The sequence below is a fragment of the Myxine glutinosa genome, chromosome 12, assembly GCF_964187855.1.
Source record: "Myxine glutinosa chromosome 12, kmMyxGlut1.1, whole genome shotgun sequence".
Lineage (NCBI taxonomy): Eukaryota > Metazoa > Chordata > Myxini > Myxiniformes > Myxinidae > Myxine > Myxine glutinosa.
In genome coordinates this window covers 45,444,970-45,457,957 of record NC_136272.1, presented here as the reverse complement: position 1 = coordinate 45,457,957, position 12,988 = coordinate 45,444,970, and the positions used below count along the sequence as shown (strand labels likewise).

General features: G+C 42.0%; 1 protein-coding gene and 1 long non-coding RNA gene across 4 annotated transcripts in view; one reads left to right on the top strand and one right to left on the bottom strand.

Annotated features, from left to right (window-relative positions):
* Nucleotides 1-249: 249 nt before the first annotated feature.
* LOC137437869 (uncharacterized) overlaps nt 250-12,988 on the top strand; it is a 30,626-nt gene continuing 17,887 nt past the window's right edge. The window contains exons 1-2 of the long non-coding RNA XR_010986607.2: nt 250-448; nt 3,810-3,956. This is a non-coding gene — a long non-coding RNA (uncharacterized LOC137437869). The remainder of the gene's footprint in view (nt 449-3,809; nt 3,957-12,988) is intronic.
* LOC137437868 (uncharacterized) overlaps nt 3,303-12,988 on the bottom strand; it is a 64,752-nt gene continuing 55,066 nt past the window's right edge. For all 3 annotated transcript variants that reach the window (XM_068132551.2, XM_068132553.2, XM_068132552.2), the window contains exons 12-14: nt 11,800-11,979; nt 10,966-11,106; nt 3,303-3,569 (exon numbers count right to left, since the gene is read on the bottom strand). In XM_068132551.2, coding sequence (XP_067988652.2) covers nt 3,487-3,569; nt 10,966-11,106; nt 11,800-11,979 — 404 coding nt within the window. In that variant the 3' untranslated portion in view covers nt 3,303-3,486. The remainder of the gene's footprint in view (nt 3,570-10,965; nt 11,107-11,799; nt 11,980-12,988) is intronic.

The following is a 12,988-nucleotide window of genomic DNA, read 5'->3' as shown; positions in this document are numbered from 1 at the left end:
GTTAAATCACGATTGTATTGAGATATTATCAAACTAGGGAAACCGTTATCATCTGTTCATTTCCGGTTTCTGAGCAAGATCCATTTCGCCAACATTTAAAAATCATAACTGTGTTTAGGAATTTCTGAAACCTACCTTATGACACCCGATGGGATCCCAACACGTTCCACAGAAGGTTATTATATTCCCTTTTAGTAAAATATGCAACTGCAATGGTTAATAAACGTTGTCCCCCTGTCACGTGACCAGATCCTCAGCTCTGATTGGTGTAAGTTTGTGGGGACATACAGAAAGACAAACGCTGTTCTGGACTGCTTCGCCCTACGGGTGGGTCAGGCCGTAAAAAACAACAATCCTCCTGGAGATTCCTGCTCTCGGATGATTTATCATTCCTCATTGTAATTCTGTGAACCTGATACTTCCTCTGGGAAACCCGATGCTCCAAGAAGTGAGTGCCCCCCTTTGCCTATTTATATTGTGCCCGTTGGTGATTCCCACTGGGATGCAAAGCAGGTACTTGTGTCGGAAATTCTCACAACTGGAAATGGTTGTCTGATTTTTGGTAGGATGCTATATGATTTTTTGGTAGGATGCTATATGATTTTTGGTAGGATGCTATATGATTTTTGGTAGGATGCTGTATGATTTTTGGAAGGATGCTATATGATTTTTGGTAGGATGCTATATGATTTTTGGTAGGATGCTATATGATTTTTGGTAGGATGCTATGATTTTTGGTAGGATGCTGTATGATTTTTGGAAGGATGCTATATGATTTTTGGTAGGATGCTATATGATTTTTGGTAGGATGCTATATGATTTTTGGTAGGATGCTATGGTTTTTGGTCGGATGCTATATGATTTTTGGTAGGATGCTGTTTGATTTTTGGTAGGATGCTATATGATTTTTGGTAGGATGCTATATGATTTTTGGTAGGATGCTATGATTTTTGGTAGGATGCTATATGATTTTTGGTAGGATGCTGTTTGATTTTTGGTAGGATGCTATATGATTTTTGGTAGGATGCTATGATTTTTGGAAGGATGCTATATGATTTTTGGTAGGATGCTATATGATTTTTGGTAGGATGCTATATGATTTTTGGTAGGATGCTATATGATTTTTGGTAGGATACTATATGATTTTTGGGAGGATGCTATGATTTTTGGTCGGATGCTATATGATTTTTGGTAGGATGCTGTTTGATTTTTGGTAGGATGCTATATGATTTTTGGTAGGATGCTATATGATTTTTGGTAGGATGCTATGATTTTTGGTAGGATGCTATATGATTTTTGGTAGGATGCTATATGATTTTTGGAAGGATGCTATATGATTTTTGGTAGGATGCTATATGATTTTTGGTAGGATGCTATATGATTTTTGGTAGGATGCTATGATTTTTGGTAGGATGCTATATGATTTTTGGTAGGATGCTGTTTGATTTTTGGTAGGATGCTATATGATTTTTGGTAGGATGCTATATGATTTTTGGTAGGATGCTATATGATTTTTGGTAGGATGCTATATGATTTTTGGTAGGATACTATATGATTTTTGGTAGGATGCTATGATTTTTGGTAGGATGCTATATGATTTTTGGTAGGATGCTATATGATTTTTGGTAGGATGCTATATGATTTTTGGTAGGATGCTATATGATTTTTGGTAGGATGCTATATGATTTTTGGTAGGATGCAATATGATTTTTGGTAGGATGCTATGATTTTTGGTAGGATGCTGTATGATTTTTGGTAGGATGCTATATGATTTTTGGTAGGATGCTATATGATTTTTGGTAGGATGCGATATGATTTTTGGTAGGATGCTATATGATTTTTGGTAGGATGCTATGATTTTTGGTCAGATGCTATATGATTTTTGGTAGGATGCTGTTTGATTTTTGGTAGGATGCTATATGATTTTTGGTAGGATGCTATATGATTTTTGGTAGGATGCTATATGATTTTTGGTAGGATGCTATGATTTTTGGAAGGATGCTATATGATTTTTGGTAGGATGCTATATGATTTTTGGTAGGATGCTATATGATTTTTGGTAGGATGCTATGATTTTTGGTAGGATGCTATATGATTTTTGGTAGGATGCTGTTTGATTTTTGGTAGGATGCTATATGATTTTTGGTAGGATGCTATATGATTTTTGGTAGGATGCTATATGATTTTTGGTAGGATACTATATGATTTTTGGTAGGATGCTATGATTTTTGGTAGGATGCTATATGATTTTTGGTAGGATGCTATATGATTTTTGGTAGGATGCTATATGATTTTTGGTAGGATGCTATATGATTTTTGGTAGGATGCTATATGATTTTTGGTAGGATGCTATGATTTTTGGTAGGATGCTGTATGATTTTTGGTAGGATGCTGTATGATTTTTTGTAGGATGCTATATGATTTTTGGTAGGATGCTATATGATTTTTGGTTGGATGCTATGATTTTTGGTCGGATGCTATATGATTTTTGGTCGGATGCTGTTTGATTTTTGGTAGGATGCTATATGATTTTTGGTAGGATGCTATATGATTTTTGGTAGGATGCTATGATTTTTGGTAGGATGCTATATGATTTTTGGTAGGATGCTTTATGATTTTTGGTAGGATGCTATATGATTTTTGGTAGGATGCTATGATTTTTGGTAGGATGCTGTATGATTTTTGGAAGGATGCTATATGATTTTTGGTAGGATGCTATATGATTTTTGGTAGGATGCTATATGATTTTTGGTAGGATGCTATGATTTTTGGTAGGATGCTATATGATTTTTGGTAGGATGCTGTTTGATTTTTGGTAGGATGCTATATGATTTTTGGTAGGATGCTATATGATTTTTGGTAGGATGCTATATGATTTTTGGTAGGATGCTATATGATTTTTGGTAGGATGCTATGATTTTTGGTAGGATGCTATATGATTTTTGGTAGGATGCTATATGATTTTTGGTAGGATGCTATATGATTTTTGGTAGGATGCTATATGATTTTTGGTAGGATGCTATATGATTTTTGGTAGGATGCTATATGATTTTTGGTAGGCTGCTATATGATTTTTGGTAGGATGCTATATGATTTTTGGTAGGATGCTATATGATTTTTGGTAGGATACTATATGATTTTTGCAAGGATGCTATATGATTTTTGGTAGGATGCTATATGATTTTTGGTAGAATGCTATATGATTTTTGGGAGGATGTGAAAATTTGAGCAAAAACCTATAAAAGCTACGAAGGATTCCTTTGTGGGGAAATGACAAGAAGGAAGATCAGCTGAGCTGTAAATTCAGAAAAAGATTGTTTAATGTCTTCATTATCTCCGATCACCCTGGATCTCTGACTCTAGCGCTTTTCATTATGGACAATAAAAATTATACCAATAATATTATAAAATTATGATAGTATAAACAATGTGGTGCATTGAGGGCACGAGTTTTCCTGCAATGTGCTCCAGTCCAACCAAACGGTCTCACAAACAGCTGTAGGAGCCGGGGCTGTTGAGGCACCGGTCAGTTCCACAAGGTGGTGGTTTCTGTTCGCATTCGTCCACATCTGCACAGGAGACAACCACTCTTGTTAATGCAACCACTCCTTTCTTCAGTTCCCTTTAATACCAGATCCTCCCATTATCCCACATCCTCCTCCTGTCATATCACAAGCTCTTCTTATGATTGGCTCTGTTATTTGAGTATGGTTTAAAAATTTTTTATATGACATAACACAATTTTGATCAGGTACCCCAACTTGTTCATCCATAAAGATTTTCCCTTTCCCTCTCTTTCCTCTCCCTAGCACTGCCTGATTGAATGGGCATTGGACACAGCTTATGGTTGTGGACACACAGTTAAGAGAGCTTCTGAGATATACCTGGATATCTCAACCTGGATGATGAACGGTTCCCAGCTGATGATCCAAAAGACCATTGAATTGCTCAGTCAGGTAATTACAAACTAAGCGGTTGATTGCTTTCATTGTAACTACTGTGGCTCTCGTAGAGCGCATCGTCTCTCCTCGCGTCTTCATTCTGAACAAAAATACCATTGTTAACTGGACATGCTACTATTATGGTCTGTATACCCATATCATCCGTGCACCCCGATGATGTCGGTTTCTTGGCATCGGTTATGAATGTCATGAATATAATTCTTCTCTCACATCGGGTCATATATCAGATATATGAAGTTTCAGATTTTTTTTGTTGTTGTTGTTTTATACAAGATCGAGGCTCGTTTAAGAACGAAAATTGATCACAAAAAGACAAACTGACACATAAAACATAAGATAAAGGGAGCGGGAGACAAGATGGGGAGAGAGAGGGAAGCACACAAGTACAACATTTGAGAGCAGGGACATCGGGAGATCCGTGGGAGGGAGAGGGCTTGGGGAGGGGGGAGGCACGGGAAGGGGGTGGTGAGGGGTGGAAGAGGTATAAAACACATGGACACTGCTAGGACTTCCAGGAAAGAAATCGGAATTTAAAAAAAGTGTATCTGGGGTGAATTGCCGGGGGAAGAAAAGATCAAGGTTTTGGATGGTAGAAGATAAGAGATGGTGGTGAACAGCTGTTTTAAAGACCTGGAGGGAGGAGTTGAGCGGTTTCAGAGAAAATGATGTTCAAATTTTGTCCTTTAATCTAATATGGTTGACATACCATGTGACCTATGATGTCATAAATTTAACTTGAGTAACCCAGCATTATACCCCATGGGGAGTTCTTGCCATTTGGCAAGTTTAAATTTTTTTTGTTGAGCGGTTTCAGAGAAAATGATGTTCAAATTTTGTCGTTTAATCCAATATGGTTGACATACCATGTGACCTATGATGTCATAAATTTAACTTGAGTAACCCAGCATGTGACCTATGATGTCATAAATATATGAAGTTTCATAATTTTGGATTGAGATTTCATTTCAACCAATTATAGCTAGAATACCACTTCACCGATGACATCATCGTTATCACCATATATACCCCATGGGGAGGTGATGACATTTATGCCAAGTTTCAATTTTTATTACAATTTCACAATCTGTTTTGTCGTAACTGGTCCACAATTTTTTGGAAATACAGTATTGTGCTGTATAATCGTGCTTTTGGCCGTATCACTCAATATAATTACTTTAAAAATTCTCGTATCCGGATCCTGATCTTCACCAAAATCGAATCAATTCGTCCATGTCACACACCCAACCTGCCCGACAGATTTTTGCCGAATCCGTACACAACTTTTTGAGATATCCTGCTCACAAACAGACAGACAGACAGGGGTGACAATATAACTTCCGTCCAGCTTCAGTGGCGGAGGTAACAATTACTACGAAACGGGAGTGTTTTGAAAGGGGCAAAGAGGCAATTTGTGCTGTAGTTTTTAAGTATATAATTCAATTGAAATAAAATAAAGACTTTAAATGGGAACCCAAATGCTCTGACCACCTCGTCATTAATCTATCCCTTGATACTCTATAAAATATATATGATGTGTCGTTTTCTGATTTATAAAGTGGGTAATTTTGCAATTAAAAGTCAAATCTTCTTATTCGCGATTAGCCGTGACGTCACACCATGAAGCCGACCACCATTTCCGTGTTGTTTGCGGGTTACATCGCGCGGTGCGATTTAACTCAAATGAAGAATAATTTTCAAATTTCTTCAAATATGACAGGTCGATGCATTCTTGGTGGTTGGAGTAATGCAAACCGAGAGAGTTTCATGCTACACCAATGTTCGGAAGATCCGAGGGTTGCCAGAAATTGAACGAGGTTTGTCCAAAATACCCGAGTATGGATTGGGCCTGAAAAATGTTTGCTTTTGTGCTCGGAAGATTTTACAGAGCACTGTCATGGAACAACAGAGATGGCTGCAGATCTTGTGGTTACCCACCACGATTGAGAGAGGATGTCATCCCCACGATTAAGTGGAAGAAAGCCGTAAGTCGAATCTAAAACACCATCCCTACCGAGCTACAAGCATATGGACACGGGCGATTTGAACGGTGAATTAAACACCTGTATTGGCCTGCCAATGACCGATCTCACCTGCCACTACCTCTCCCTCACCCCTCCACTGGGGTGAGACATCGACACGGCACAGATGCAGCACAGACCCGAAACAGCATGGACACGATGGTGGGACACGTCCATGCTGTGTCTCTGCTGTGTTGTGCCGTATTTCTTCTAGAGTAATATAACTGATTTATCAATTAATACGAAATCCCTGATAAGCCGCCAATTGAACAGAAAAACCAACCTACCAATCTGTAATGAATATAAGCCTCGTGTTGGCTTAGCGGTTTGGGTGCCGGCTTGGGATCTTAGAATCCTGGGTTCGAATCCCGGTCGATCGTTGAATTAACGCCAGGGGGGTTGACTCAGCCTGTCATCCTTCCGAGGTCGGCAAATTAAGTACCAGTTCACTGGTAATTCCATGTGTGTCGCAAGAGGCGACTAACAGGGTTGGAGGAAGGAAGGGCATCCGGGCATAAAACATTGCTTCAAAAAGGGGACCACGGTGCCCGAAAAAGGTCAACTCCCGCTCTGTGGGGAAAAACGGCCTGTGAAGGTGGTTCTTCTTCAATCTGTAGTGAATATGTGACCAGCGTTTTCATCTGCACTACTAACACTGCCATCTTAACTCGCACCATGTTCATATGAATCGCTCACATAAGGCTCAAAATGATACGGCTCCACAAATCCCCCAAAAGCGTTTCCATCACTAGTTTTGTCTTCAATAGTTTCTTCCAAATCCCACTGATCAGTTTCAACATATTGATAACTTTCAGAGTTGCTAATGACGGAGGAATCAGTATTGGAATCCGATCTCGACAGACATTGGTCTCTGTGCAAGTCGCCATTTGGATGAAGGTGGGTTCATCATGTGACGTCACTGGCGAAATTGAATATCGACACTCTAGGGCTGTTTTCGACACTTTGTGATTGGCCGAAATTTTTCAAAATTTTTATCCCTTCAACTTAGACAGTGATGAATGATTTTCAATGGTTTTCAGAAAAGAAAATTGCGTTTGGGATCCCCTTTGAAGGCTGTAAAAATGCGGAAGTTTACCACTGTAGATGCAATGTCTTAGAAGAAGACCATTCCTTTTTGCATCTTCGGATTGCATCAGATCTTTCGCATCATCTTTTGCATAGAGCTTCCAAAGCAGTTTCCTCGGCTGGGGGGCCCAATCCTGAATGGGTCACCACTCAGATGCAGGATACTCAAATGGCTCATTCTTCCAAGTAAGCTGGAACTCATTTTGCCGACCTTGGATTGAAGTCAACCCACCTGGTGTTAATGCAATAGCATGGCAGGGGCTCAAACTCAAGACCCTAAGATCTTAAGCCAGCAACCTTAACCATTAAGCCAACACAATGCTTAATGTCTTCGACGCCACCTTATTTAGCACAATACATTAGTTATTTGTGCCTGTTGTTTGTGTCCTTTATGGCATCCTTAAAACAAAAAGTTTCCTGTTTGAATGATTTTCAATTCTGTTTGATTACCAGACAGGCAAACAGAATAAAACATTATCTCACTCCTCTCTGCTCATGTGCTATCAGGACAAATTCAGTGCCAAAGTACTGCTAAACTGCAGGTTTGTTTTCTGATTCATGTTCTGATCAAAATGAAGTTGTTGCTCGATCATAAACTGATGATCGCAGACAGACAGACAGACAGAGTGAATTAATTGCTCAACCCTGCTTTCCGCGGCGCATGCACAGGGTAACTAGAACGGCACTCGGTAGAGAGCATACCTCCACCAGGCTGAATAGTTTATGTTTTGTATCCCACTGATAGGCCGGATCTGCATCCGGACATGAAGCAAAATCTAATCGCTTGTTCTTGTCACCTAACCAACTCGTCCACCAAGTTTTGTCATAATCCGTCCATAACTTTTTGAAATATCATGCTATATACAGTATATTGTTTTCGGCCCTATCTGTCAATGGTGAAGAATCACTTAAATTCTCAGATCTGCATTTTCACTAAAATCGAATCAATTCGTCCTTGTCTCACACCCAACCTGGACTGCGTTTGGATGGGTTTGAGGGTAGAGGAGTAGCAACTGAAACCCTAATCCTATCCAGGTTCCTCCTGATGACACCGTCTTTGCTCTTTACTTCTTCTGGTTCCTTCTGATGACTCCAATGCACTATTTGGTTTTCCATTTCATTATGATTGTACTATATCCTGATGCTGTGTGGACTGTGCTTCCCCGCTGATGGACCTCTGGTAGCTTGTAACTGTTGCTGCGTTTTTGCCTGAGAAAGAACTGCTGAAATCTATCTATCTGGGTTCTTCCCAACATCTTTGTTCCTTTCACATTTCTTTCTACTTTTTCATGTTTCTCTTTATTCATTCTAATTCTTGCTTCGTCTTTATTTCTCTCTTTCTTTATCTATCTGTCTTAGGAGAAGTGAATTCTTGCAGAAAATTTTCTGGAAGGTTCACTTGGCTGTGCCTGGATTGGGTTTGAGGGTAGAGGAGTAGCGGCTGAAACACGAATCCTATTACTCCTGATTACTCCATCTTTGCTCTTTACTTCTTCTGGTTCCTTCTGATTACTCCAATGCAGTATTTGCTTTTCCGTTTCATTAATAAATTCTCAGATCTGCATCGTCACTAAAATCTAATCAATTCGTCCTTGTCTCACACCCAACTTGTCCACCAAGTTTCGACCAAATCTGTCCATAACTACACTACTCACAATAAGTTAGGGATATTGGCAGGTTCTTCGGTGTGGTTGATTTTGTGTGTTTATTATCTTGAAAAAAGTTTTTGGTCCTAATTCTATGGTTATTAATGAGTGTGAAAAAACACAGCATTCTTGATTTCAATACCCTAACCCTAACCCCTATAAAAAAAAATAAACTCACTCCTACAATATCCCTAACTTATTGTGAGTAGTGTATTTGAGATATCCTGCTCACAGACAGACAGATAGACAACCAGCGGTGAAAACATAACCTCTGTCCACCTGTGATGGAGGTAATGATTTTTTTTTCCTTTTTGATCCCATGAAATACTCATTTTAAATCTTCTTTACTCTTGCTGATGTTTTTTATGCCTTTTCCTCACTGCCTACCATAATTGTCAATATTGTCGTGCAACTCCAATTAACATCAGAGTCGCGGAAAGCCTAAACGGTCTTATTGGAGGCAACTACCAAAACACGGATGCGGCTATGGCTGCGCGGGAGGAAGAAGGAAAATGAAGGCTGCGGCGAAAGCACTTAACTGCAGCACGCCGGCGTAGCTCCGGTCCTGTGAGAGGAAATTAACTGAAGCGGCACAGGTTTGAATGGGAAAGGAAAATAAGACAAGGGTTTATTGGGAAAACAAGGACAAAGACAGGAAAAAGCACGCGCCGGTAAAAAATATCCTAATCGGGATCCCGCACACCAGGCCTCAAATACAAAACGGGGGAATATGAATTAACAAAGAAACACGTCTTTTGTGTCAAAATGTACGCGGAGGCGGCCTTATCTTGTCTTTGTCGTCTTGGTGGTAGTCCGTGGGCTGAGTAGGGTTTACATGCACCCCCCCCCCCCCCACAACTTAACCTCCCGGGTATGTCCATGTACCCCCCACCCTAGGGGTTAGGAAAAACCATGTTAACAGAAAAAAACCTCATTCCCTCATAGTTTGACCTCTGGTGACCTCATTAGTGACCTCATTTGCATATAACACATATCATTGTAAAGAGTGTCCCAGGACAAACATTTTGAGGGGTCATATGCAACCATAGGATGACTAGGTAAAAAGTTATGGCCATTTGAATTTCGCCTACCCCTAATTTTCGGAAATCACTGACACAGGGGGGGGTAACATCAAAATATGCGTGGGAGGTACCTTGGGAATGAGTTTTTTTTCTGTTAACATGGTTTTTCCTAACCCCTACGGTAGGGGGTACATGGACATACCCGGGAAGTTAAGTTGTGGGGGGGGGGGGGGGGGGTGCATGTAAACCCTACTCAGCCCACGGACTATGGCTGCCGTCCAACACCGCTCCGTCCGGCCCGATCGCACACCACGAGGTCCCTCGCTCCAAGTCCCACAAGGCCTCTCAGCACCGAGCACCACGCACCAAGCACCGATCACCACGAGGTCGACAGCAGGACAGCGAGCTCCACTCGGGCTACACCTCAGCCCAACTCGGGTCGGGATCTCTGAACGACTCGACCGGGCTGCTCCAAACAACTCCCTATGGCTCAACTGCCAACTCTGCGAACTGCGCACTGCGAACTGCCAACGCAACTCGGGCTCTCTCTCCTCGTGCTGAACTCAGGATCTCAACTCAACTACTCACTCCTCCGGCTCAACTCTACTGCTGAAAATGGCGTCCTGCCCTCGGTAATATCTCCGGCCGATGACGTCAGCATTGGCGCACTCCTCAGCCAATCAGAGCCTCCCCGGGCTTGCCGGCTTGTCCAGGGGCACGCCCACTGCGCCACCGCCACGTCCGTCCGACTCTGTGGTCACAGCACGTGCTATGCGAGGTGGGTAGGCCTCTCGGAGGTGTAAATGGTGGCGGCCAATTGTGGCGGTGTTCCAGCCTGATTTCTTCCTAAGTCATGTCAGGGGGAAGGGCGTCATTCAGTGTTGTACTAAAGGTCCTAACTAGTGTTTATGTGCTCTGCAGTGCCATAATGGACAAAGGTTTGACTACTAGGTGAGGCATACAAGGGCTCTACTCATTATTCCCTACACTAACTAACACACGAATCTCCTGGTAGATTCACAATCATACATCTTAACCCGACAAACTCCTACACATGAAGAACTTATTACAGGTAGATTCCCTATCGCGACAGTCGAATACCTACCTATACAGATCTACCTAGCTCAAGATATTGCTTTACCCCCAGACATAACAATATATTAACCTTCTATCCCGAGTCGACTCACAACTGGATTTCTGCAATTTTTGAAATTTTATACGAGTTGCTCACCAAGGCAGGCCATCCTCGCAGTATGCAGGCGGTAACCTTCATGGCATTGGCAGGTGTAACCGTGCTGTACCCGGATGCAGCGACCATTCTCACAACCGCTCAGGACCCCACACTCATCAGCTGGCATTTCCATCTCCAGCACTGGGTGGAGAATGTTTAGGTCAGATATGCAAAGGGAATTGTAAAGTAACGCTTCTGGGCCATGACAAATGGAAAGAAGTGAGATGAAAGTGAAATGATCTTCAGAAAGATAATCTCAGGAACGCAACAGATCTGGTCATGAACCATGCTCTATACAGAGCGTTGGCACTGCCGAAGCAGGTTCTTTGGCTAGGGTTACAATCCTGGATGGGGATCACCACTCCGACATATATTTTGTTCCCGATGACCCAAAGGACCCAAAAGTCCCCGAGCACCCACAAGATCCAGATGACCCAAAATTCCCTGGATGACCCAGGAGGTCACGGAAGGAATTTGTAATTTTTTTCATGGTGTCACCGATAGCTCACCTATTTTTTGTGAAGGACACCATCATGGGACCTTGGTGCCCACCAACTAATGCTGGCAGACAGGACGCCCGTTTAACGTCCATCCTAGGGACGGCACACACATTGATGAATCTCCCTGCCTGTGAAACACCGGGATGGCAGTTTATAACTGAATCGGTATTCAAACGCAGGCAAGACAGCTTAGAGGCGAGCCTGCGTTACATCTAGGTCATCCTGGCAGCCCATAATTCCGCAGTCAAAGTTTTTTGTTTGGAGTGATTGAAAAAAAGACATTTCAATATTCTTAATTTGCCATTCTTTGAAATAGAAAACGGTAATATAATACCTCCAGGGCCATGTAATGGGGCGGTCTCCCGTAGGCTGTCTGCGCCATCATGATACATGAAATCTGGAAGTGGCAGTTCCTCATCACCATCTGGCAGGAAGTGAGGTTCAAAGAAGTCCCTTCTTTCGGTGGCTCTCGATCCACCAGCCCGAGGGAGGTTGCATAGTTGAGCATAATCCTCTGTACAGGTTTTAATGAGTAATGGGTCAGTATTGCAAGCATTACATTCACGATACACAGGCAAGCATCAGCTGGGAGGAAGTATTTGGAAACTTTGGGCAAAGCTCAATCATCATGACTATAACTACCTAATTTATTTTGAGGTCAAACTAAAAGCTTTTGGTAAGATCATAATAAGATAGTGATAGAGAAATTTTTTACCATTAACCTACCTGCAATAAACCTGGATGTAAAAACCATTAAGCTTAGGAAGGTGTTGATGTCCTGGAAGTTGTTTTTCACCTTGGCCTAAACTACCTTAAATCTCGAAGCATAAACTGGTGATCATCTAGGATTCTAGATAACCTTAAGCTGGGTCCTGTTTGAGCTGATCAAGGTGATCACTACTGCTGAGAACTCTTGCCCTCTGACAACTATCGGGGACGCCTCTTCGTGGTGGTTGTACCCCCCAACGCAAGTCAGGGGCCAAATCTTCCCCATTCTTCCCTGCTGCCCGGATTCTTCAGGGCAACGCGGCCACGGTCGGAGTGCTGATTGGTCCTCATGGATAACTCTTTCCCTCTTGTCTCTGTCTTCTCTCTCTCTCCCTCTCTCTCTCTCTTTCTCTCTCTCTTTCTCTCTCTCCCCCTCTCTCTCTCTTTCTCTCGCTGTCTCTTTCTCTCTCCAACTCCATCGTGGCCCTGACTTCATAAAGGCAGGGGTACACCATCCTGGATGTGGGGTATCTCTGGGTCACTCCTGGGAGATCAATCAGCTGTCTCCGTGCCACGGGCTTGTTGGAGAGATCTGTCAGGAACTATACAACAACAACAACCACAACAACAACTCTTGCCCTCTGTTGTTGTCTATAGGAGATAATAAACTCAATCATGGAAAGCCAATCATGACTACCTGTTGTCCATTTAGAATAACCGCTGAGAACTCATGCATAGACAACAACAGAGGGAAAGAGTTCTCAGTGGTTATTCTCACCCCCTCAGCTCCCCTTTTGTTGTACGTATCATTTGAG